At 40.6% G+C, this 27301-nt stretch overlaps 1 protein-coding gene across 2 annotated transcripts in view; it reads left to right on the top strand.

Moving 5' to 3' along the window:
• Mtr (5-methyltetrahydrofolate-homocysteine methyltransferase) overlaps positions 1-27301 on the top strand; it is a 77036-nt gene that overhangs the window by 35867 nt on the left and 13868 nt on the right. For both annotated transcript variants that reach the window (XM_076939362.1, XM_034510798.2), the window contains 10 exons: positions 1595-1774; positions 5510-5626; positions 6224-6364; positions 9766-9855; positions 11052-11204; positions 13690-13797; positions 14649-14749; positions 21262-21329; positions 21794-21914; positions 26427-26508. In XM_076939362.1, the coding sequence (XP_076795477.1) occupies positions 1595-1774; positions 5510-5626; positions 6224-6364; positions 9766-9855; positions 11052-11204; positions 13690-13797; positions 14649-14749; positions 21262-21329; positions 21794-21914; positions 26427-26508 (1161 nt within the window). The remainder of the gene's footprint in view (positions 1-1594; positions 1775-5509; positions 5627-6223; positions 6365-9765; positions 9856-11051; positions 11205-13689; positions 13798-14648; positions 14750-21261; positions 21330-21793; positions 21915-26426; positions 26509-27301) is intronic.

Consider the following 27301-nt stretch of genomic DNA (forward strand, 5'->3'; position numbering starts at 1 on the left):
CATGAAATATGAAAATGTGAGTAAGAAAGGACTACTGTTTTTTCTTCTGCCCATCCCCAGAGCACACTAGGTTAACAGCACTCAGAAATCCAGAATGCAGCTTGATGGGTATGCAGTGTGGGGGTTTGCTCTGAAGACAGCTTCCTTGACAAAGTTGAGAAATACTGAGTAAAAGTAGCACTCACTCACTCACTCACCCCTTCAACATGGTATTAAGCACATAATCTAACAGGCCCTGTTCTGGGCTCTGGGTATACATTAAGACTGACATTCTAGCTAGTGGAGATAATAATAGATAATAAAATAACCAAGAATAGTAAGTTGCCAACAAATGTATCTGGAAAGAGATGCCTCAAATAAAGGAGAAGGTGGGAAGGGTGGAGGTGTGCTGATTTGGAGGAAGTGATTAAGCAGATTCTGAAGGAACAGTTGACTCCATACTTGTTAGCTCTGAAATACAGTTAGGCCTTGTATGTTCTGGGTAGGGCAGCAAAAGATGGAAAGATTGCAATAACATGGCAGGTTTTAGGAACACCACAGAGGAGTGAGGAGGGCAAACGGTGGAACAGTGGTGGAGGTAGAGGCCCTGGCTGAGTATGGTGGGCCGAGGAGCAGGGAGGGTGAGCCTTGCCGGAATCTGTGGTTTGCTTTTTTTAGGGTTCTTTGAGGGAGGAGGATGATAGTTTATAGGGTTTTGTTTGTTTTTAAGATTTTATTTATTTTATATGTCTGAATGTTGCCTGCATGTATGTATGTACATGATTGGCAAGCAGCCTATAGACCAGAAGAAAGAGTCTAGTCTTCTGGAATTTAAGTGCTGCGCTTCCTTGTGGGTGATGGGAACCAAACTTGGGCCTTGGAAGAGCAGTCGGTACTCTTGACTGTTGAGCCATCTTTCTAGCTTTTGTTTGATTTTGAGACAGGGTCTCATTAAGTAGTCCAGGCTGACCTTGAACTCAAGAAATTCACTTGTCTCTGCTTTCCAGGGTGCTGAGCCCGGGACTAATTTGTAGTTGCAACTTGAGACACATGGTAACAAGCATGAGGGTATGGGGAATAAATGCATATCCTTGAGTCTGCCTTTCAGGAAGACCCAAGAAAGCAACAGCGATGTTTATGTGAATGATTGGCACATTTTGGGCATGTCAGGAGAGGTGGGGCACTTAGAAGACTTTTTCCCAGTGTAGCCGCAGTGTAGCCCTCAGGGTAGCCCACAGCGGTCTGACACTCAGTGTATGTAACTCAGGTTACCTACCTGCCATAGTTCTACCTCACTGTCTCATGTGCTAGAATTACATGTCTGATACTCAGCTGCTTATTTGGTTTTTAAATGACATCTGTCCTTAGAAAGCCACTTTGTTACTATATCACATGAATGAAATTTTTACATAAAGAATAAAATTATTATATTGAAAATGTAAAGTCCTTAACTGATTCTGTTCTTTGATAAGTTCATGAACACTTAGAGGTTTGATACTTGCTAAATACTTGATAAACTCAGTCATTGAGATTTGAGTGGTTTTGATGAGTGACATATGCCATTTTCATAGCTAACACTTTGCTTTTGTAAATTACATTTCTGCTTGTTTCTCAGGCAACAGAAACAGATGTTAAAGTCAGTGTGTGCACCAGAGCCTACCATCTACTTGTGGAAAAAGTGGGCTTCAATCCAAATGACATCATCTTTGACCCCAACATCCTTACCATTGGTACTGGAATGGAAGAACATAACTTGTATGCTATCAATTTTATTCATGCAACAAGAGTTATTAAGGTAAGTGTGGATATTTGTTGTCTTTACCAAAGACACAGCTCAAATTTATCATCTTTGGTATTCATTTTTCATTCCTGGTTACAACTAACACATACTGATTTGCTGAGAATAGTAACGTTCCTGTCCTTAGCAAATTGTTTTCTAAAATGTAGGGACTGTATCTTTTATATAATGCTATTTTAATTGTGTTTCGTATATAAAACATATAGTCTATATAGGAGATAAGTAGTTATGAACTGTGTAGTAGCTTCACTTTTCTGAAGTGCCATGAGGCTTCTGTCTCATATATCTCTCCTTTTCTGGGTGTGCCTTATTCTCAATTTCATGAAGTAACTCATTCTGATATCTGTTTCTGAGACTTTGTTATTGTTTTTGGTAATAATTTTATTACTTATATTATTATCCATTGTTTTTTGTGCTGGCCAGTGTATGTTCTAAATTTTAGTTTTTACCTCAGTCAGTACCCACGCTACTTTTGTAGTTAGCTGTGGGCATGCCCTCCTGCAGGCTTGCCTCACGTGTCAGATGAGGATGACCTTGGAGACAGTCAGCTCTTATTCTATAAGCAGGTGTCTTGTTAGTTCCGTTTGGTGCCCTTTTATATTGTTCTGCTTTTTGTTTGTGATTTCCCTTTTTGAAAATGTCCTTCAGTCCTGATGGTAGTGCTTTCTATGTTCACAAGTACAGGACAATTGTAGTGTGCCTAGTGTCTATCCAAAATGCAAGCATTTTGGATAAGCCTTATTCAGAACTAAGTCACAGGGCTGCTGGCCATGAATTCAGTATTAATATTTAAGATGTGCACATCAAATAAGGAGTCTTTAAAGATGTATTTATTTGTATTTATGCATATGTATGTGTGCCTGGTTGAGTTTATGTGTATTACATGTGTGTTCAAATGCCAAAAGAAGCCAAAGAGTGTTGGATTCCCTGGAACTGGAGTTAGAGGTTATTGTGAGCTATCTGATGTGGGTGCTCTTGTCTCTTTACAAGAGCAGTGTGTGCTCTTAACCACTCTTCCATTTCCACCTCATAGGATGCCTTTAACAGACACACAAAACAAGGTTGTATGTTGATGAGGCTATGAAAATATGACCAGAACTGCTAGCTGCTATTAGGAGCAGGCCTTCAGGGTTCTAATCTAGTCTACTAAGGAATCTCAAGAATCAGCTGTGTTTCCTCATAGCATGAATTGGCCTCTTTGAGCTTAATATTATTCAAATCATAAAATGCTATTTAACCTTTTTTTCCCCCTTTTTGACAGAGGGTCTCACTGTGTAGTCTAGGATGGTTTAAACTTACGAACCTCTTGCCCAACCCCCTCTCCAGTGCTACCAGGCCCACATCAGCCTCATTTTAAGTTTCATCTGTGTTGTTGCTATAGCTACATTTGTTCATTTTAATTAGTATTTAATATCCTACTGTTTCCCTGAATCACAGCTAGCCATTCTACTGCTGATAGATAACTGGTGTGTTGAACAGTGGTATTGCGAGTGTTCTTGTATTAGGTTGGTGCAAAATTAATTGCAGTTACTGATAGTGAAATTTTTTGTTTGGTTGTTTTTTGAGACAGGGTTTCTGTGTAACAGAGCTCTGTCTAGGACCAAATATATCTTCATTAATCAGAATAAGAACCATTATAATCAACTTGGTTTTGCCAATGAGAAATAATTTTTTATTCTTAACATAAAAAAAGAATAAGTGTTTTGCAGGCTGGCCAGATGGTTCAGCAGGTAAATGTGCTTGGTGTCAGTTAAGCGTGATGATGTGAATTTGATTCCTAGCTCCACTAATAGGGGAGCTGAGAACTGACTTCTGCAAGTTGTGTTCTGACCTCTTAACACATTCTGGCTTGTCTATGTATTCCTCCAAATGAATATATGTAATAAACATGTTTTATAGTCAGTGCTTTAGAATTCAGTAGCTCTTGGAAAGAATTTTCTGTCATGATGATTGTGGATATTTTATCCATGCAAAACATTATCAAGATTCTTGAAAAATGGCAGTATGTTGTTGAGTGATGAGGTGAATATGGAGGATAAGGTAAAACTTCACAGCAATCAGTAAATCATTAGCAGAAACCCATAAAGCAGGACTGCACATTGAAATAGTATATAATGTAGCCAAATTCATCAAGAATGTATTTCAACATTAAGGAACAAATTTCAGCATTGCAAACTTATCATTACTTTTGCATCAACCTAACAAGTTAACCACGTATGCCTGAGTTAGGCACATATGCCTGAGTTTCTCTGTAGTGTGTGTCTAGGAGGAGAATGGCTAGATAGTGGCAAGCTGTCTCCCTGGACACTTCGGCTTGGATCCGTAGTGAGAGTTACTGCTGTTGTCATGCCTAATGCTTGGTATTGTCACAGGCACTTCAGCTGCCTTTGTTCTATAGTTTGTCAAGTTTGTGATGAAATAGAGAGCTTGTTCATTTAAGTTATTGAATCCTTCCAGCTTTGAAAGGGTCAGGAATGTATGTGTGCACTGCACAATTATTGATGTATGCACCTGATCTGCTTTCTGTCTCATTTCCCCTTATGCATTACCATGGTCACTATAGAGGTAGTTAGAGGTAATGATAGGATTTTGTATTTTTCCTGCAGCGTTTAAAGTCTAGCAGGAAAAGCTATTTGTGCTGCAGTGCCTCTATGACATTGTAAAGGCTTACGTGATAAAAGAGGGGCCGGAGCACATGGTACAGTGATGTGGCAGACGGGGCTTTGTCCAGTAACAAGCTCAGAGTTAGTTACTTTGACTTTCTTGCTTTTTACTTTCCCTTTGTACAGCGCTTACAAGGTATGGCTGATGGTGGCTTTTGGAAACTAGGAGACTTTTTTCATGCTTTTACATTTTTTTTTTTTTTTTTTGTAGTTGGATATATCAATTTTTTTATTGGATATTTTATCTACATTTCAGATGTAATCCCCTTTCCCCATTCCCCTAAGGAACCCCCTATTCCCTCCCCCTTCCTTCTGCTTCTATGAGGATATGCTACCCACCCTCCCATACCCACCTCCCCACCCACGATTTCCCCCACACTGGGGCGTCCATTCTTCACTGGACCATGGACTTCCTCACCCACCTATGCCTGACAATGTCATCCTTCCCTACAGACAAAGCTGAGGCCATGGGTCCCTCCCTCTGTGCTCCTAGGCTGGTGGTTTAGACCCTGGGAGCTCTGGTTGGTTGGTATTGTTGCTCTCCCCGTGGGGCTGCAAACCTTTTCAACTCCGTCAGTCTTCTCTCTCACTCCTCCATTGGGCAACCCATGATCAGCTCAATGGTTAGCTGTGAGCATCTGCCTCTGTATATTTCAGGTTCTGGCAGACCTCTAAGGAGACAGCTATATCAGGCTGCTGTCAGCATGCACTTCCTGTATCCACATCAGCGTCTACCTTTGGTGAATGCACAAGGGATGAATACCCAGGTGGAGCAGTCTCTGGACAGTCCCTCCTTCAGTTTTTGTCTCATGCTTTGTCTCCATATTTGCTCCCATGAGTATTTTATTACCCCTTCTATGAAGGGCCAAAGCACCCACACTTTGGTCTTCCTTGTTCATGAGCTTCATGTGGTCTGTGAGTTGTATGTTGGATATTGCGAGCTTTTGGGCTAATATCCAATTATCAGTGAGTGCATACCATATGTGTTCTTTTGTGATTGGGTTACCTCACTCAGGATGATATTTTCTAGTTCTAACCATTTACCTAAGAATTTCTCGAATTCATTCAGGAAACATTACCAGGAGTCAGAATAAGTGGTGGTCTTTCCAACTTATCCTTCTCCTTCCGAGGGATGGAAGCCATTCGAGAAGCAATGCATGGTGTTTTCCTTTATCATGCAATCAAGGTATGGTAGAACCAATTTTGACTTAGGTGCTGGGAAGATAGCTCTGTGGGTAAAGTGTTCACTGCCCAAGCCTGAGGACTTGTGTTGAAATTTGAGAGCTTGTGTGAAACTTAAGTGTAGTAGTAGTTCCTACTATAGAAAGAGAGATGGAGACAGAATCCTTGGAAGATTGTTGCACCGGCTAGCTTGGCATGTCCAGTGGTAAACAAAATAGAGACCCTGTCTGAAACAATATGAAAGGCAAGAACCAACACCCAAAGTTGTCCTCAGACTTTTGTACATGTGCCATGGTATGTATATGCATCATAAATGCACACGCAAGATTTTTCAAATAATTGAAACAAAAATAATGGCACTCTGACTTTGACTTAGAGTAGGGCTTACAAAGTGAGTCCTGCAGGATAGTTGATCTGCTTCTGTCTCCTTTAAATGAAGCTTCAGTGGAACAGAGTGCACTCGCACCTTCACCTCTGTCCTGGTCTAGGGCTACTTTTAGACTACAGTAGAGTTGAATAGTGACCATGTTACAAAGTTGTTCTCTGATCCCTAATTTAGGGTATCAGTGGGAATCTTCATTTTCCTTTTTATTGCCCTTAGTTTGGTATGGACATGGGGATAGTCAATGCCGGCAACCTCCCTGTGTATGATGATATCCATAAGGACCTTCTTCAGCTCTGTGAAGACCTCATCTGGAACAAAGACTCTGAGGCTACTGAAAAACTCCTACGATATGCCCAGGTAAAGGAAAAAGTGTCCAGGGGTGTCTTTTCCTGCCTTAGAACACATCATTCACTGGCAGTTACTGGACCTTTACTGTAGAATAGGGACAAATGTAGAGTTGTATCTCTGGATCATTAATCGTCACCACCATGGTTTTTATAGCTCTAGAGAAACTGTTGCAGACTAGGAGGGAGAGATAGACCTTATCTAGGCTGAGTGTTCTGAACCTAGATTTTTCTACGTTGATTTTTGAATTTGAAATATTTCACATTAAGTTGTAAAAAGTCACAGAATATAGTAGTCAAAAGAAAATCAAAATCACTCACAATCTTACCCTCTGAAGTTAACCATTGTAAGATGGGGTTTTATTACAACTTCTAGTCATTTTTAATATATACATTCATATGTGCACATATATTTTTATTGAAAATAATTTTTTTCCTACAATATATTATTCTGATCATGGTTTCCCCTTCTTCAGCTTTTCTTAGATCTTTTCTGTTTTCTCTCCTGTCCAACTCTATGCCTTCTTTCTCTCTTCAGAAAACATACAACTACTGCTGCTGCTGCTGCTACTTTTACTACTACTAAAGAATAAAAAAAAGAAAACGGACAAGAAATACATACTCACATACACAAAATTCATAGAAACACAAAATTTGAAACCATAATATACAAAAAAAAGATAAAAACAAAGCAATATGAGACGAACATAAAAGAAAATCTACAAAGTTAGCATTTAATTTACTTCGTGTTGGCCATCTGCTGCTGGGCATGGGACTTGCCCTTAAATGTGGTTTATATGCCCACTGACTTCATTGGAGAAAACCAATTTTTCTTTTGCAAACAATTGTCAATTGGAGATAACCCTTTGGTTCAGGATAGGAGCTGTGTCCACTTACCCTCTCAATGCTGGGACCCTATCTGACTTGACCCTATGCAGGCCCTGTGCATGCTGCCACAGTCTGTATGAGTTCATATGTGTATCGGTCCTGTTGTGTCTGTAAGACACTGTTTCTTTGGTGTCAGCCATCTCCTCTGGCTCTTACAGTCTTCCTCATAGCTCCCTAAGCCTTGCGGGGAGGGGTTTAATGAAAACAAGCTATTTAGGGACTGAGTATTCCAAAGTTTCTAGTTCTTTGTACATTGTTCAGTTGTGGGTCTCTGTGTTAGTTCCCACTGATTATAAAAGAAAGCCTCTCTGATGATGGCTGAGTGGGATGCTGATCTGTAAAGCAGAAAAACAGTACTTGGTTTTCTCCAGGTTTGTTGTCTTAGGCTCTTGACCACCTGGGCTGTATCAGACATGGGTTCTGTCTAAAGGAGTGGGCCTCAAGTCTATCCTACCCACAGTGTCTGTGCTACTGCTGTACAAGTGTATCATACACGTAGATCTCGAGACTTGTAGCTGGGTTGCTGATTACCGCTCTTTTCTAATAGCGTGCAGAGTACCATCCAGTATTATGAGCAGTAGTAGAGATGAAGACTCTAATCAGGCACTGTAGAAATGTGCAGTGTGTTGTTATCATCGTTATCTTTGGGGAGGGTGTGTTTGGGGATCGAATCCCAGCATTTGAACATGCCAGCCAGATAAGTGCCCTAGCACTGAGCTATGTCCCCAGCCCTTGTGTTTTATCTTTGTATTATGAACATCCTGATTATGAAAATAACTGATTAGAAGTAAGATGGTCTTGTGTTCCTTCTTACTTATGAAATGGTGGCTTCGTTCTGAGTGTTGATTTTTTTTTTTTGGATCAAATTAATCAGTTTATAGATACAGCTATTAGATGTAAGGTAGTTTTTTTTCCCTTAAGTGAAATCTTTATTGGTCTTTGTATTTACCATGGTCTGTATCCATATCCTTCACTGCCTTTTGAATGTGGCACATTATTTTTTTCTGGAATGTTGGAAGACTATTACAAACATTCTGTAAATGTTTTAATAAGGAACTTCCCCAAGTCAGAAATTGTTTTGATTTTGTGGCTGTTAGGACTTTGTTGCTTATATGTATCAGTGATGGGAATGTGAACATTAGAAGGGCATTTTCTTAGTTATCACTTGTTTAGATTTTCTGAAGTGTCCTATTAATCATTCTCCTTACCTCCTTGGCATTCTTCCTAATTCTGTCTGTCCTTCATAGTCATTGCTATGTAATGGCTTTATGTTTGTCTTTCTCTCTTCCTGTTATCAGGCCTTCATCACAGGTATCTGCACATTCCCCTTCTGAGTTTCTTCGAGTAACTGGCTACAGAACTTTGAATACCATCTTCTCCCTTTCTACACTTGTCTGAAGGCTAAAGTCCAGAATGAATTTTTGTGATTTGGCCTTTCTTACATTGCATAAATGTTGCTCTAGCAGTATCAATTCTGGTCAGTCATTCAATCATTCAGCTAATGTTTGCCAAGCTGCTCTGCCTGCCTGACTCTGAGGGTCTGAGTAGTAGGAGCTGTACCCTGCCTTCCAGAGCCTGCAGACACACGTGTAGTAATCTGAAAACTTTGGAGCACTTCTTGCCCTCTCCATGTATACACTTTCAAGGGATTGAACTCAGAACATCAGGCTTCACAGCAAGTGCTTGTCCTTTGAGCCATCTGGCTGCTCAACACTGCGATTTCCTATTTGGGCACCTGGTGCCACCAGTGGAGGGGGAAACATATAAAGTACTGTAATCTACTTCATGTGTCAGGATACCTGTATTGTGCCTTCATCCCTTTTCTGAGTTTCTTCCCTGGAGGCTCAGGTTCTCTGAAGCCCTTCATCAGTGTCTAAACTGGCTTTATTCCTTCCAATTTCCATATGTTGCTCTTACACATCCCGCACTCCTTCAGCCCCAGACATGTACTCTTAGAGCTTTCCCTTTATGTTTTCTTCCTCCCTTCCTTAGGATATGGTGAAATCTTGATGTGGGTGATCTTATGCCACCCAGTGTGTCCACTTCCAGGAACATTTGTCTTCACTGGAGTCTTCTTCCTTTTGAATTTTTTTGAGACAATGTTTCATTATGTAGTATATGTTGGCCTGGCACTCAAAATCCTTCTGCCTCAGGTTCCCAAGTGCTGGGAATAGGAGTGTGCCACTACTGCTCATGGCTCCCAGCTTATCAACAGTTGTGTGTAGGTGACAGGATCCTTCCTGAGAGCTGGAGTGTTAAAGAATAGCCCTATGTCCTAGAAATACTTTGATGTCAGTTGTTAAGTTTTAGGAAAGAAGTAAAGAAAAAAATACAACCATTTATTTTCTCTACTGAAAGTTCAAATTTTAAAATATTTTTCTCTCTCACCATTTACTTTAGTCTTGATTCATGATGAACACTCTGGGGTCTGGGAACTTGAAGAATAAGACAGTGATATTTTTATTTGCTGCAGAGACTTAACTATATACTATTTGTATCTACTTCTTGGTCTTAATTTTAATTCAGACTCATGGCAAAGGAGGGAAGAAAGTCATGCAGACAGATGAGTGGAGGAATGGCTCCATTGAAGAGCGCCTGGAGTATGCTCTCGTGAAGGTGAGGACCAGAGCCTGTACTAGAAGCCTGGTGGCGCACTGTGGCTCCCTGGTGCCGTTGCTGATAGTAGTTGAATGGGGAGATGCCCTAGACTTCTGACTGTAGATTTTTAACCTGAAGATGTCTCTTTGCCAGTGCTCTCAGCTCCTTGGACAGTGTCTGAAGATGTGTTGTGTTTTCATAGATGGGTGTGGCAACTCAGTTTCATAGATGGGTCTGGAACTCAGTGGCCGAAGTGTACAAGATAGGACTACATACACAGCAAGGACTTGCCCAGCCCAATTAGTAGTTCTGAGGTCAGGAACCCTCCCTAGTTCCTGTAGTGAGTCCGAGACATTCCAGACTGTTTTGGCTCTAGAATTCAACTTTTAATTCTTCTGAGAGTCACATATTTCAGTTTGTTGACTATTCGTTTGTATCCTACAATTCTTGAGGATCCTGGGCTTTGGAGGAAGGCTTGGAAGCAATGGCCAGTCAAGTCAGGGAAGGGAAGTTCCATGGTATTTTGTTTTGTCTTGTTTTTTGTTTTTGTTTGTTTTATTTTTGTTGATGTTGTTTTTAACTTCACCTTTTAACAACCTTTAGAGTGTTGAATCCTTTTCTAGCCAAGTAATGTTATAGTGAAAGAAGATACAGATTTATTTATTTATTTGAGACAAGACCTTACTGTTTATCCCTGACTGGCCTTGAACTTATGGATCCTCTTGCCAATGCCTCTCGAATGCTAGAACTAAAGGCATGACTACCATACCTCATGGAGTAGACACCTTAGTGCGGTGTTATAGACATGTGCCCTTGTTAGCATATAACCAGTTGCCCAGGCTTCAACCCAGACCCTCACATGTTAAGCACATACTCTACCACTGAACTATGTTCCTAGTCTTCTCTCAGACTTTTTTTTTTTTTCTGTGTACTTACTTCTTATTATTAGCTAGGCATCTTAGATAAATTATATCACAGTGATTGTCAAAAAACATGAGGTTAGTACTTTTGTGATTCTGTAAGTGAGGAAACCAAACCCTAATAAATACATTGCCTGTGTTGGTGACGAGAACAAGAACTCAGACTCCGTCTGGCTGATTCTGGGATTCACGTTCTTAAGCATCCCTGGGATTCAGTCTTTGTTTTTGGCCTTACTACAACTTACTGTTTGTTTTCTTCCTCCTACTTCTTCTTCTTTCTTTTTTTCTTTTAAGGGCATTGAAAAGCACATTGTTGAAGATACTGAAGAAGCCAGGTTAAACTGGGAAAAATACCCTCGGCCTCTGAATATAATTGAAGGGCCCCTAATGAATGGCATGAAAGTGGTTGGTGATCTTTTTGGAGCTGGAAAAATGTTTCTACCTCAGGTTGGCAAAATAGAGAGAAAATTTAACATTGCCTTTGTCTGTTTTTCAGTAAATAGTGTGTTTGAGTTTTTTCTGAGGTTGCAGTATAGACAGAGCTTGAAAGTATTATCTGGTCACTCCTTCTGGGTATATTTAGGAACCATCCCTGTCCAATCCATCTTCACAGTGTATACAGGTTAGAAAGCTTGCAGACATTCTTGAGCACAACAATCTGGATGTTCAGTGTTTCCCTACTGCCAAGGAGGTGACAAATGGCTTTAGAACTCATGGAATGCTGCCCACCAGTTTGCACAGCCACAATGGGTATACCTCAGGGCTCAACCTTTAAGACTTCTTGCAGTTACAGAGTTCTGCTCTGCTTACTGCCCTCACATCCCTCTTAATCTAAGAATTGTATGAAAACTCTCAGGGGGCTTCCAGTCCTTTCCTGGGTACTCTCTCTGGCACTGTCAACAGTAGTGCTTGATCTTGTTCAGGCATTGCTGCTGGAACAAAGTACTGATTCAGTCACTACCCTAGGGAAGAACTTAAGGGTTGTGACCACCACTCTTGGAAAGTATTTGGAAAAGTAGTGAGTGAAGCTAGGTTAAGATGTTTTTGGCACTGGCTCTGATGTAGAATATCTTAGGGAGCAATTTAAAGTTCAGAAAGGCACACTCTTATTAGTTAAGCCAGGGACCTTTTATGGTCAGGGAACAAGAACAATGGCAGCTCTGGCTGATGTAAGTCTCACTGAGGCTGGACTGGTGATGATTGATTTCTTGTACCCATTTTTGTTGTCAGCTTCCTGATAGGATTTATTGAGAGTAGCTGATGAGTAGATGTGCATTCTAGGATTTAAAGTAGATACGACTGATTTTTATATAAAAGTTAAAATTTGTGTTTCTTTTAAGATTCTTATAAGATTACTTTTAACAATTGGTAATAAAATAATTAATCATTTCTTTGTAACTGCAAATTGCTGCCTGCCAGTAAGAGAAACTGGCTGAGAAAACCACCTTGCTTGCTCACACTTTGTTAATCTATAACAAGTTACTTAGTGACAAATGTATGTGAATTCTTGGGAATCATTTGTTTTCTTTACCTGTAGTATCTAATGTGACTTCTTGTAAAGGTATTGGGGAACACACTGGCTTTTTTAGTCATTTACTAGAAAAAACTATTTTATAATCACATTATGATTTTATACTGTTTGAAAGATTTTGCTGGGATATATAAGCCATGAGAGAAAGAATAAACTTTTTGGAACTTTGTTCCTTCACCCTCCAAGTATGTATGTATACACGTATACGTATATGCGTAACGTTTATGTGAAAATACGTTGGATCTTTGTTCCATCTGCCAAATCTGTATGTAAGTATATTTGTAAAGCTTGTGTGGCTGTGTATGTTGCTGCTTGCTCCACCCACCAGGTGCCTGTGTATATTACATATGTGTGTGTGTGAAATGCCTGGAGCCTGTATGTATATGTCTGTCTGTCTGTCTGTCTGTATGTATGTATGTATGTATGTATGTATGTATTTGTATGTATAAAGTTATTGGAGTCTGCCTTTCGCTGCATTTACTCAGTCTGTATGAGTGTTCTCTCATTCCTTTTCTTTCTCACTGGCCCCAAGGAATTAACAGAATTCAAAGTTTTTCAGTGGCCACAGGGAGTGCCAGCCTTAGTAAATTAAGCTTTGTTCTCTCAGAGAAAAATCTGCTGAGTAATTTATCTAATCACTGGCTGCCATTTTCAGCAACCCCCATCAGTATCTGGACTGTTCATCAGCTGCTCTCAGCACTGAACTCTCATGGCCTGCCTGCCTCAGTTTACCCCCTGGATGTCAAAGCTGGCCATTGACACCATACTAGCTCTTACCTTAGTGCCCACCTAAGATTTATGTAATGTTAATACTAATATTTGACTTGACAAGCCAGTGATCTTCTTTAAGAATACATATTTTGAATATATGTTACTCTTTTAAATAGTGGGACTTTAAATAGTATGTTTTAAGTAAAGGCGGAATTTTTTATTACAGCAAGTAATTAAAACTGTCATTTAGCAAATCCTTGATGAATATCTAGGTTAGGGGCTCTGAAGCATGTAAACACTCAAAGGGCCTCTTCATAAACCTCAGTATTAAGTGAGTTAAAATCCTCAGGATTTATAGAATGCTGGCATGAGTCATATTGTAACATGAAACTTAAAAGTTGCATAGAATTCAAAGATACAGTAAAAGGACATTAGGTAGAGAAATGACAACCTACAAAGCAAAGATCAGAAATGGAAATTATAACTTTGGTTTCGTTTGGTTTTCCTCTTGTTGTTCCTTATTTACTGTCCTTCCCTGTCGGATCCTTATCCTTACCCTGATCCTTATCTTGCTTACTGTAGAAATCTGGGAAGTCAGATCAGGCCTTAAGTGGTCCTCAAAGCTTCACAGGTCAACATTGGCAGTTAGGTGATGGTTTGCTAAGGATGCCCAACTCTGCTTTTTTCCAGGTTATAAAGTCAGCCCGTGTCATGAAGAAGGCTGTTGGCCACCTTATCCCTTTCATGGAAAAAGAAAGGGAAGAAGCCAGAGTGCTTAATGGTTCAGTTGAAGAAGAGGCAAGTCATTTAGTCCAGGCCTGGAACCTTTCCCCTGCCTGGAAGGCTTGTTTCTCTGAGGCTGGGAACCTCATCAGTAAAGCTTTTCTGCAGGGGTGCTCTCCTTCCCTCTGTTTGTGTGCTCAGGGATTGAACTCAGGTCTTTCACAGCAGGTACTTTTCTCTGCTGAGTCAGTTTTGGAGGTAGCAGGTTTGCTTTTAGAAAGCCCTTCCCCAATACTCTTTGGTGGAATTCTTGTACCACCTGTAGATTCTGTTCATGTTTGCTACATCACCAGAAGCAGCCATTAGCCTTTTTACTTTATTTAGAGTCCTGTGAAATTCAGACAACATCGGGCACTAGAATTCTAAATTCTTAATCTAAATTTGCAGTTGGCTGAATTAGAGAGACGATGTATGCCATACCTTTTCTTCCCATTTTTTTTGTTGTTGTTGTTGTCAGTGTACAAAAGAACTGTTCTAGGGAAATAAAAGATGCTTATACATTCCCTGCACTGGGCTCTTTCAAAATCGGAGGTAATCTGCAGCTGGTTAACTCCTGTCTCTTAAAACTCTCAGCAATATACCTTGGCAGTTTCAGGGTTAAAGATGTGGTCTTTAGCTGTAGGAGTGTTTCTGTATGTTGCTGCTGACTCTTTCAGATGCTAGAACCTATGAATTCAGTTGAAATCCCTGTGCTAAATGCTAGGGAGGCCTCCTTTGAACTTGGAGGCACAGAGCTTCAAGTAAAGAGTGTCACTTGTTACCTTTGAGGTGGTTCTGGTATTTATTCTTCTGCCAACACTTGTGTGGCTCTTGAGAACCAGATGGTCTTCCCTCACGCATGCTCAGCGGCTTGCCTCACTTTGCAGGACCCTTACCAAGGCACCATCGTGCTGGCCACTGTTAAAGGTGATGTGCATGACATTGGCAAGAACATAGTTGGTGTGGTGCTGGGCTGTAATAATTTCAGGTAAGTCGAGATCTCACTTCTTCAATTCCTTCATGTTTAAAAGAGGAGTGTAAACGTTTTACTGTGTGAAAGGGCTAAGGTAAGGTATGGCCATGGGTGTGGGGAGGTGTTTTTGTTTTTTTTGGTTCTACAACTATGAACACAGCCTTTTTTTTATAGGTTCATAATTATGTACCTCTTATGTATTTGTTAAAAGACAGAGAACGGGAAGTAATCTCTAGGGGTCAGGCAGCCAGGAGCCTTCTTGAGAATCTATTGGACATAGTCTTTAATGCTCATCAGACTTTTCCTGGATGGCATGTACCCTTTTCCACTCAGCAAACTGCTAGGGTTTAGACCAGGGTTCTTAGGAGAGTTGGCAACATGGGCTCTCTAGGAAGGCTCTGTCTTTACTAGGCTCGCTGCCCTCTATGTGTCTTGGTGATTATATCAGGGGTCTCTAAGGGACAGAACTGGCAGAATAAGCTAATATATGTGTGTATATTAGTAATGGGTTTATTAAGAGGCTAACAGGCTGTGATCCAAGAAGTGCAACAGTGATGGTTTCCTGACAGAAAGTCCAGGAACCAGTAGTTATTCAGTCAGTGAGACTAGATGTCTCAGAAGTCACAATCTGGTGCCAGAGTTCTAGGGAGGTCCTAAAGAGCTGCTAGTTTTCAGTCCACTTTGGAATCCTATAGAAGCAGGGTGAGGGACATTGACAGAAAGCAAACTCTTCCTTCTCCTATGACCTTCTATGTGTGCTGTCACTGAGAAAGGACGGCCAGATTTAGGGTGAATCTTCTGACCTCAAATGATCTAGTCAAGAAAAATCTCTTCCAACTATAGCTGCTTGGGTTTTAGATACTTCCAAGTGTAGTCAAGTTGACAACCAAGGTTAGCCACCACAGTGATGAAGTAGTAGTATTTGGAATGATATATGCAGGTAAAACCCCCCTTTGATAACAATGAATAGATATTTGTAACAAATTATTTTCAGGTAGGCTAATGGTTTTTATTAAGTTTACATGTTCCCTGATTCACAATATGTTTCAATGAGAAAGTCACTAATGCCTGACCTGTCCCAGTGTCCTGTCTGCAGTCCTTTGGAGTCATGGCTGCTTTCCACTGTGTGTTTTCTCTGGTGGAGGAGCCTGGTGGTGCTATGGCTTTTGTGTTCTGTTTGCTGCTGTCAGCTAGCAGTGAGCCTTCCCAGCCTCTCTCCTCAACACTTGACCTGTCTCTGTCTGGAGCACTGGTTAGATTCCACTCAGGAAGGAGGAGGCTGGTTGTGTCAGGAGGGCAGCTTTCCCCATGACCAGTCTTTCTACCTTTCTTTCTAGCCTTTGTCTTGAAGACAGCACTCTTCAAGAATCCTTGAAAATGTGGACTGCAGTTTCCTCCACCTACTTACTATTCATTAAAATGAAATGCCAGCCTCTTTTCTTTGGGGTCACTTACTTGCCAGTATTATTTTGACCTGCATCAACTTTAAATGTACTGACTCGTTAATATTCAAAATTTCCATAGAGAAATGTTAGAATATTCAGAAGTATTTTTGATCAGATAATTGATTTTATGGTGGTTGATTTTAGATATACTCTCTCATCTATGGAAAAGACAGTTATGTATGTATCTTTCCCATTTAACACTAGTTATATAAGAAAATCTGCCTATCAGCAGAGAAAAATACTGTACATCAGGGACAGCTAATGCTAGTCTAGTTTCTCTCCAGTACCTCATAGTGTTATGAGGAATATAGAGGCCTTTCACTTGTCATAGTTTGAAGAAAGGACTTTCAAGAATTAAAGTAAAAATGAGCTAGATATGATGGTGCATGTATTTAACCCCATAGGTTTAAATCCCACTTAATGCAGTGGTGGGCGGATCAACATAGTGAATTCCAGGCCAGCCTGGGCAAGCAAAGAGCAAAAGCTTCCTTCTTCCATGCCTTTTGTGTAGGCTGCCACCAGAAGGTATGGCCCAGATTTAGGATGGATCTTCTGACTTCAAATACGCAGATTTAGGATGAGGTGGAGGAGAAAAGGGGGGAGCAACAGTAATAAGCCCTGTGAGTACTGCTGTACTTAACCTCAGGAGGAAGGAGAGCAGGAGAGGAAGAAGGAGAAGAGGGAGAGGAGGAGCAGGAGGAGGAAGAGGAGGAGGAAGAAAAGACTCACAGCTTGGTACTGGACTGGTAGGATGCTTCCATCTAGTGGTAGGATGTGTGAATTGCAGGGGCAGCAGTCTGGAAGTGACAGCATTTGTGCCCCATTCCTTTCCCCTTTCCTGCCTCCACTTCTTTCTCCTATTTTTAGTTAACAAGGAGTATATATTCCTAAGTTACATATTTATAAAGCTCAGTATGACATTAAGACATATGTATACAATATATACTAACTGATCTTGCATTTGTCGCTGTGTGTATCCTTACTTAAGAGGAGGAGTAGTACACACAGTAGGCTGTGTATACACACAGTAGGCTGTGTATACACACAGTAGGCTGTGTATACACACAGTAGGCTGTGTATACACACAGTAGGCTGTGTATAGAGGACTGCACTGCTGTGGAGCATGAGAGCTCATTCCTTCTGCATCCAGCTCTTTATTCCCCCTTCTCTCTCTGTTCACCTATTACTTACTCTCCAACTTTCTCATACTTCAGAGTCAACTCTACCTTTCTTCACTTGAGAGAGATCATATTTTTGTGTCTGGATTGTTTTACTTAACATAATGACCACCAGCTCCATTTATTTTCCCGAAAATGATAGAGTTCATTTTTTTTTTATGGCTGAGTAGTATTTCATTCTATGTGAATATTGCATTTCTTTACTATTTATTCACTGATGGAGGCTTAGGTCATCTTGGGTATGTGCACAGTTTCACTTTCCACTGTGATTTCTTCTGAAGAGGAGAACTAGTTTTGCCTCTTTATTTTCTAAATCCTTTGTAATTTAAAATAGTACTGGACACCGTCACTAGCTCATGCTTTATAACATGTTTTCCTGAATTTGAGTCCTAAGTACAGTGCATACCTAAAGCTCTCTCTCTCTTTTTACACTTTTAAAACAATATGTATATGTGTATACATACACAAGTGCTTGTGGAAGTCAGGTGACAACTTGCTCAGGAGCTGGTTATGACCAACATTCAAGTTCCAGGAATTCAGCTCAGAATGTCAGGCTTGGTGGCAAGTACCTGTCCCCAGGGAGCTGCCTTATGGCTCTTAAAGCTCTGTTCTAAACTTTTAGGAAGAACATTGCAAGAGTACACGTTCATGACTTTCTTCCTACCTCTTCACTTTCTTTTTTCCACATAGGGTTTTACTGAGTAGTCCAGGTTGGCCTTGAACTTGAGACAAGGGGTATTTAACACTTACAGTGAGCAAGGGGTAGTGAAGGACGAGGGTGAGTGGGCGGGAACAAGGAGAAGTGAGAGAGAATGGCGGGAGAGGGAGGAGGATGGAAACTTGAGGAGTTTTAGATGGTCGTGGCCCTGAATCATTATGATTTAGAATCTGCCTTGGTTTTTTTTTTCTCTACATCTAGCTGATAATCCTATTTTTTCCCCCAAAATGTAACTCCAGTGTCCTCTGAGATGCTTCTAGTTGTTGTTTGGTTTTAATGGTCTCTATGACACACTGGAAATGCCTCAACTGTACCACTTGTCATGCAGGACTCTAACTCAGAGCTTCGTTTCTTCGGTATGCCACAAAATTCATCTGTGTGCCCCTGAAGATGCTGTGGGGCAGCATTGGTGCTAGATTGGTACTCAAAACTGGAAGTGTCTGCCTTTTTGAGGCCCTAACTCACTATGTGTAGGAAATTATAAATATGTCAGTCATTTCGCAACAAGGCATATTGGTAGCAGATTAAGAAGTTGCAGGTTGATGTTGCTTCCCAGTCCCCTTGCTCACTGTCTCCACTCTCTCTCTCACTGACCACTACTTGTCACCCTTCTTTTGGTTCTTTCTTTTCTGAGCATCCTCAAACACAGGAATCCCTCCACGCTCGGCCCTTGGGCTTCTCTTCTATTTAGAGTGGTGCTTTTTTAACCTTTCCTGTCCCTTCTCATTGGACATCTTGAGACTTACATCTGGAGGAGAGAAGGTTTGGTCTCAAGTCCTGCATTTCTAGGGAGTTGTCTGGTAGCATTAGTGCTACAGGTACAGGAATCCCCCAGTAGTTAGGCCCACCAACCACATCATCTATCCAGTGTCTTGACTCTGTATGATCTGCCATTGGTAAGAACCCAGTGTCTTCATGTGGATCTCTATTCCTAGGCTTCAGACATATATGCTCATTAAAGTGCTTAAAGGACCCCATTTATTTTGAAATTGCAAACTAAAAGTTTGAAAATAGAATTAGTTGCCATCATCTTAAGACCATCTCCCCAACTCACCCCTGTTTCAAAACACTCTTACAAACCCCTGAGTGTTGTTCCTCTTACAGTGTTTACAGGGTATGACCAGCTCATCACCTGTACCACTTCTCTACAGGCCAGACCACTGCTGTTTGATGTCTGGGTTTGTGTAGCAGCCTAACCAGTCTCTGCGTTTTCCTTGAACTTTTCTGGTTCATAGTGAAATGTGTTGGACTGGAGTGAATCTTACCCTTCCATTTAGCCCCTGCAGCGACTTCTTTTTATCAGGGTAGCTCATAGTCCTTGCCCTGGTTTACAAAGACTTTTTTTAGTGGTGTTGTCTGAGAGCTGCCAGGATACTATTCTGTCAGTGAAATCACAATCTCTGAGAAATACAGGCCAATTTTCAATTGGGCTCAGTTGAAAATTGTGAGTTCCATTGTGTGATGGTGGCCCTTGACTTTGAGTTTGGAGAAGCCCCTCTGCTGCTTTGCTGTGTAGTGTGTGGTCTCTGTCCTTTTGCCACAACCTTCTTTTCTATTTCTGTTTAACTGTAGCTATCACCTTGATTTTTCTCATGCATCTAAGTTGTACCTGAAAACAATAAGATAAAGCAGAAGAGAATAGTGAGAGCAAGATAATTGTCATTGTTCTGATGATTTTTTAATCACATTTAATAATATATACAGGACTAGAGAGATGTTTCAGCCATTAAAAGCTAGGCTCACAACAAAAATGTCAAAAACGTAATATCGTGTTGTAAAGGATCAGCTTTGAGGTGCATACCTTCTTTGAAGCTTCTTAAAAGCTATTTGCTCTTTTGCCTACTTTTATATTCAGCAGTGTATACTTAGTCATCTTAAACAAAAGATCTTTAGTTTTCTAGATTTTCTTCAGTATGTTAAAGAATAAAAGTAACACAAGAGGATGTCTGTCACCACTTCTAGCATCTATGTGCTAGGGTCAATACTAACAGAGCCCAGTGTACTTTTTGTCAACTTAAAATTGTTTCACTTTTTGTCAAGGGTTTCATAGTGTTGGTTAATTAAAGAACAAAACAGATTTCTTGTAAAAAGGAATATGGGAACAAGATACAAATCCATTTGTATAAGAGGGCATGCAATAAGAATGATAAGCAAGCCGCTTCCCGCCTTGGAGCTGAAGTTATAGGGGTTTTGAGTCACATTATGGTGCTGGGATTTGAACTATGCTCCTCTCCAAAAGTAGCAAGGGCTTTTTAACTGCTGAACCATTTTTCTAGACTCTGTTCCCTGTTTTGTCTCAGTGCTTGCTCTTGTGTGCCCACTCAGAGTTGTCTTTCTATTTGAACTTTGCTCTTTTGATGATGTTTCCGAGTCACTTTCTCTTTCTTCCTTTGCCTTAAGTACAAGTTCTGCCCAGCAGCTGCTCTGCATGTGCAGGGGCGAAATTCTTCCCATTCGTCCTTCCTACTGGCTCCCACAAACACATTTTTTGACCTGAATAGATATGGTAATGGATTTTGTGTTAGTTTCTGATATATTTCTCAACTCTGTTGCCAATTAATTGAGTGAAGGGACCTTGCCTTATCCAGTCCCCTTGTTCATTAAAATGGGTCTGGAGGAATATTTGTGAGCCGTACTTGTGACACAGAATTGAGGTGAAGGTTTAGAGTGCACTCAGCAATCATAACATAGTGGAAACCGCCCAGGTGTCCATAGATGAACAAATGCAGGGAAACAAATGCAGTGAGTCCATCAACTCTCTATCACTGTAAGAAAGGTTTATTGCAGCTTATAATTTTAGAAATTTCAGCCCCTTGTTGGCTCTGTTGTTTTTGGTCCTGTGGCAACACCACAACATAATGAGAAATGTCAGGTAAAAGCCTCATAGTTCATGTGAAAAAGAGGGGGGTCCTGCTTCAAAATGTAAATATAACAGTAAATAAAAATGCCATCCTGGAAAACAAGCTTTCAGAACACTGGCCTTTGGAAGGAGAGTTCAAATGTAAACTGTAGCATGTAGTGTATTTATACAATAGAATATTATTCTCCCTTAAAAAAAACTACTATGGATGACCTTTGATAACGTGGTTTCAGTTTATAGGAGAGCAGCATTTGGTGGCTGAGATTAAAATGTTTGGTTCAGCTTTGTCTCATGTTAATTTTCTCACATCTCATTTCTTGTCTCAGAGTTATTGATTTAGGAGTCATGACTCCCTGTGATAAGATCCTACAAGCTGCTCTGGACCACAAAGCAGGTACTGTCCACAGTCCTCTGGGTATAGCATTCAGCATCATTCTGAGAGTCTGTACTGGGGAATGGGAAAGCCTGGCCCTTGTGGAGTCTGAGGGAACATTGAGGAGCAGGCTCCAGTGCAGGCTGTTGGGGCTTGAAGGAGGTGTGTGAGCTTCCTCTTAGTTCTAGTTGTAGAGTGGGCTGGCCTCTTAGAGGAAAACAGTTGTATAGTTGTTTTTATGGTCAAGCCTGAGATAATTATGAACTAGAGACGATTTTTATTGTGTGACTTCCTAAATGCATTACAAATAATGTTACTACAAATTTACCTTACACTTTACTAACCAAAGCAAATGGTAAATTCCTAGAATTAGAAATTGACATGGTAGATTTTTTGATCTTCAGCACAACATTTTAAAAAGCATCTTACTTCATTTTCTCTTTTTCATTCTCACTTGCCAATGTTTCTTTCTCTTTTGACAATAGATATAATTGGCTTGTCAGGACTCATCACTCCATCCTTGGATGAAATGATTTTTGTTGCCAAGGAAATGGAGAGGTTGGCTATAAAGATTCCATTGTTGATAGGAGGAGCAACCACTTCAAGGTAAGTCAGCACGAACAGCTTCATGCTCACTTTAAATTCTCTTACATGCAGTGTGTTAAGACAGTGGTGAAATGTGTTGTTGTCTCATTGCTTAGCATACTGTCTCCTTGTTGCACAAACTTCCCATGTTTTCTTTGGGGAAGTGTCAGAAAGCTTCTGGAGCCTTCTGCAAACTGGGAAACTCCTCTGTGATTCCTTCCTCTTGCCCTGTTTTGGATTCTGTCTTCTGTCATTCTTGTCTTTTCTTTAATCCTCTCATCTTAACAGGCAGCTCCTAAGAATTACAGTGTACTCTGAACCCTCCTGAACTCAGACTCAATAGCAAAAGGTGGTGTTCTTTTGTTTTGTTGTTTTTCAGAAAGCTGGTGCTTGCACTTCTGCTTACTCTAAGCAGGAGTCTGGCTAAGTAATTATAAGTTCCATTGAAGATGCTCAAACCTTTGGAGCTAGACTAGTGAAAATGAAGAAGTTAGGTGGAGGGGTTGTTCCTGAAAGGAGGACTTGGGGAAAACTTTAGGATAAAAGGCATAAAGAGGAGAGTGCTCACATTGACTCACATAGGCAGTGTTTAATTGAAGCTCTTCCTGGGATCATGGTCATGGTGAGAGATGCTAGGTTTTTGTAGCATTTCTTACATCACAGATACCTGATGGTTGGCAGGGTGGTCCCAGTTGAACTGGGTGGCCCCACAGTGTGAAGTTTGTTTGTTTGTTTGTTTGGTGTGTGTGTGTGTGTGTGTGTGTGTGTGTGTGTGTGTAAAAATGAAATTCCAGTTTGGTCATAAGATTCTAGAACTCCTCAGAGAGTCAGAGATTTATTTTTAGAAATTGGCTTGTGTGATTGTGGGGCTGGAAGGTCTGGAATCTGTGGGCTGGAATATCAGGCAAGGGCTGCTGTTGCTGTCCCAAGTCTGAGGACACTCTTCAGGCAGAAGTTCTTTGTACAAGAGGCAGGAGTTAATGAGACTGCTTAATATTTTTCTCAAGTTTTTTAGCTGATTGCTGAGGTTAATCACATTATAGAGGATAATCTACTGCGTCTACAGATTTAAGTGTTTATTACATCTAAAAAAATACCCTCAGAGTAACATTTGGACTGCATGCAGTATCAAACCACCTAGTGTGGTATATCCCAGCTCACACACAGAATTAGCCATCATATTATTTGTAGTGTGAATGGAGTTTCCACAAGTAGCAGAATGTTTATATTTTTACCCATTGATAGTTTTCATACTGCAGTGACTTGACAGTTCAGCCATTGTTGCTGATGTTAGTTTCATTCCCACCAGGAGCTTACTTACTAGCATAGTGGCAGAATTATTCTTACAGGATCTGATCGAACACTGATAAAGAGGATTAGAGTTTGTTTTCTTTTCGTGCTGGAATCTATACTAGGGCCTTGTGCTTGCTAGGCAAGACCTCTCTCACTGGCTTCACTATGTCCCCAGCCCACTCTTTACATAAAGTCTTTTCTTCTTTACTTTGAGACAGGGTCTCACAAATTGCGTAGTCTTGAACTCACTCTAGCCTAGGCTGGCCTTGAATTTGCAGTCTTCTGTCTCAACTTCCAAGTAGCTGGATGATTGGTTTGGACCACCAGGCCTGGTCAATAACTTGGGCTTTATGAAATTCACTTGGTCTTTTGCTTAGTGTGGAAAGTGGCAAGAGATCTATGGATTGTTGTCAAAGTAAAGACTTTAAAAAGTTGTGCTATGGACTATAGCAAATCTCTACATTAGGAGTTCTGTACCTGGGACCTTGGATTCGTGATTAAAATATTTTTATATCATAGTTTGCTTCATTAAGATCAGATATTTGCTATGAGGTCCTTTTTATTATAAGAGCCACCAAACAAAAGAAAAATAAAACTCCCCTGAGACCCTGGTTGCTTCTCTTTAGGTAATTGAGGGTTCAGCAGGGCCTAATTCTTCCTTTTGCCAGATGACAGCTCAGGATTTGTATTCTTTCAGGAGACAGATTTCTGAGGGTGATGAGATAAGACTTTTCTAGTCGTAGTGGGAACCAGACCTGTGCTTCTGAGACATTTGAGTACAAGGTATGACCATCCAGTGAAGGTTAAAGGTCAGAGATGGGTGGAGATATACTTGGAGTGTCCCCTTTTAAACCTATATTTATAGAAGAGAAAACCAATTGTTATTCTATCTGCAGTATGGGTCATGTGGTATTACAAAGGAAATCTGGCCTTGTTAATGGGCAGAACTTCACAGGGGTGTATATTCCGAAAGTCAGTGGTTAAATGTAACTAATGTATAGCCAACTACTACAAAGGAGCTTCTGCAGTTACTTCTTTTTTTTTTTTTTGAAAATTTAACAAAGTCACATTGCTCTACCATAAAGATAATTTTCTGAGGAAGGAGGGAGGGAGGGAGAAAGAGAGAGAAAGAGAGAGAGAGAGAGAGAGATCAATTGCTCAGAAGTAAGGTAAGTCATTTTATCTTCCTGTTTACACTGACCATAAGCTTTCCATAGGGAAGCTTAGAATTTTAGGTGCTGTTCTTACTTCTGATTTCATTTCTCCATCTTATTTTCTTCTCCTTGCTTTTAAAAAAAAAAATTATGGGGTAGGGTGAGGGAGAGAGAGGGGAGTCAGAGGACAGCCTTATGGAGTTGGTTTTCTTGAGTGTGCCTATGCCGTGGTATGTATGTAGAGGTCAGATGTTGGGAGCCGACTTGTAGCAGAAAGCGGCTAGAAAGCAGCTATCAACTTAGCAGCCATCTCGAGCCATATACCCTGATAGAGACTTGTCTTTCAACAGCCTACAACAGCTGAGCACACTCTGACCAACATCTTGTTTATCCCACATAGCTTGTTTTGCTGTTTAGTGCCCCCAGCTGCATGGTGCACGTGGTAAAATGTCTTCACCTGTGTTCTCCTGCTTGTGCTTATAAATACCCAGGATTTCCTTGTAATAGTAGTCAATAGGAGGTGAATATAGTAGTCTATGGGAGACAGTAAAGGAGACTTGACCACACACCCTGTCTTGTCTCCATTCTTCGTGTCTCTTGCCCCTCCATCCCAGCTCTCTCTCTTGACCAGAGCACTTAGCCCCAAAGCGTGGGCAGTGTAGACAGCAGAGTGGCCCTCAACATGTTTTGGCCCCCAAGCGTGGAGCGGAGAGGGCTGCAACATTTTGGCTGCCCAAAGTGGGGCAGTTCGGGCCTCAACAGTCAGACAACTTGGGGAACAACAAGGGTTTCTCTTTGTGGTCCAAAGGATTGATTTTATGTTCCATGCTTAGTAGCAGGTGCCTTAAAGTTCCAGGGATTAAATTTAGGTTGTCAAAGTTGCACAGTTTACTAGCACATTTACTAGCTGAGCCACCTCACCAGACTTGTTAAAGCACTAGCCAGGTATCATTTACATAAAATACTATAATTGTAGACCATGATATGAAGTAAATATGTATATATGTATATATAGACCATGATATGAAGTAAATACTATAATATGTAGGCCATGATATGAAGTAAAAGATTATAATATACTTTGACTGAAGGAAAGAATATGAAAATACCTGATTGGGAGAAGGAAACAGCAGGAAACACATGGTGAGCCATCCATCTTTGTCATCTTCACTGGAGGAGGCTCTGTGTGTTTCCAGTTCTGACTTACTTTTGTATAGTTTTTTAAATGAAATTGCCTATACATAGCTTACACTATTGCTCTAAGCACCTCACAATCAGGAACGTATGTTTTAACATGTTTAATATGATATTTAAAAATTAAAAGTTGATATATATATAGATAGATATAGATATAGATATATATTTAACATAAATATCTATATGCTAAAATTTGGCAGTAGAAACTTAGGGCTAAGCAAATGTTAGTATGAAATATCGTGTTACTTCTGTGCTTTAATTAATTGATTCACTTTTGTGATACTAGGGATTGATTGAACCTAGGGCTTTCTACGTTGTAGCAAGAGTTTACTGCTCAGCTATATCCCTAGCCTCTTTGTTTTATTTTTTTGTTGAATTTCAGGTCTAGGGTTTCTTTTTACAATTAGAAGGTAGGGTTGAGGCCAGTGGTATAGCTGTCTCTTTCAAAGAGGAGGCAGCAGTCAGATCTGTGTCCTGTGTCTTCTGCCTGGTTCCTGCTTCCCCAGGGTGCTGGCTGGTGTCCCAGCTCATTTGGAGGAAGAACCTTGACCTTGATGACAGTAGGGTGTGACTGCCAGGGACTGTTTCCTCCCTTTGCTCAAGCAGGCCTGGCAGATAACTATGAACAAACCTTTCTCATTTTGTCAGACTCCCTAGGAACCTAGGCCTATCAATTCATACCATTTCACCCCATTTTCCCATCTCAGGATGAGAAAAGTTATTCTTAGTTTATAAGGGAAATTGAAGTTGCTTGTAAGTAAGTACCTTGAAATCTCTCTTGAAAATACTGTAGAAACATATTATCTCTAATGGTGCTGAGCACAAGTAGTCTGAGCAAGGAACTGTCAGCACTGATGGATATGCTTTTCTTCTTGACCCTTATTTTCAGAACCCACACAGCAGTTAAAATAGCACCACGATACAGTGCGCCTGTAATCCACGTCCTAGATGCATCCAAGAGTGTGGTGGTGGTGAGTGTGGGAGCCTTCCTTTTATTTTAAATGTGTTGTAAAGAGAGAACAAGGAAAGCATTAAGAGCCAAGGTATCACCCAAGATCCATTTTGTTTTGGCCAGTTTTACTAAAGAAATGAGAAGGAGCAGGCTCAAGTTGATGTCCCACTGCAGTGGCCCTGCTGGAAGTAAGCCCTGCTAGCACATCTTGCACTTTCAGGCATGCTGACAAGTGAGCAGCAGCTGAAAGATGGCACCAACATGCCTTGCACTTGGACATCTGACCAGGTTCACAGATGCCTTTAATCTACAAATATCAGAAGATTTCTCTGACTACTGCTAGAATTAACTGGAATGTAGGATTTTTAAAATGACCTTGTTTTGGTTATAAGAAATTGATAAGGCCAGCTGACTTAACCAGAAATCAGAACAGTCACCAGATATTCAAAACCCAGAGTAATAGGTAGTTTCTTAATGAACTTAATAAAAACCTTGCCCAGGTGTCTTTCCCTTGTCTTCTAGTAAATCCTGATTGTCATTCTCATGTGTTTGCTGAATAGGCTACAACAGCTGGGAGACATCTGAGAGACCACATGGTCCTTCGGTTTCCAAGTTAGTCACCTAGAAACTCAGTGTAAGATAGAAAAGAGCTAAGCAGCCCCTTCTGTCCTTAATCACATTTGTAGTTTTCAATGAAAGCAATAACATTTGTTATTTGCTTTTATATTGTTATTTCAATAACAACAGAGATTTTTGAAGGAGAAGAAATCTACTGAAGGACCTGGTAATTTGGGAGACTCTAGGAACATCAT

This window comes from Arvicanthis niloticus, chromosome 8 (assembly GCF_011762505.2).
Source record: "Arvicanthis niloticus isolate mArvNil1 chromosome 8, mArvNil1.pat.X, whole genome shotgun sequence".
NCBI lineage: Eukaryota > Metazoa > Chordata > Mammalia > Rodentia > Muridae > Arvicanthis > Arvicanthis niloticus.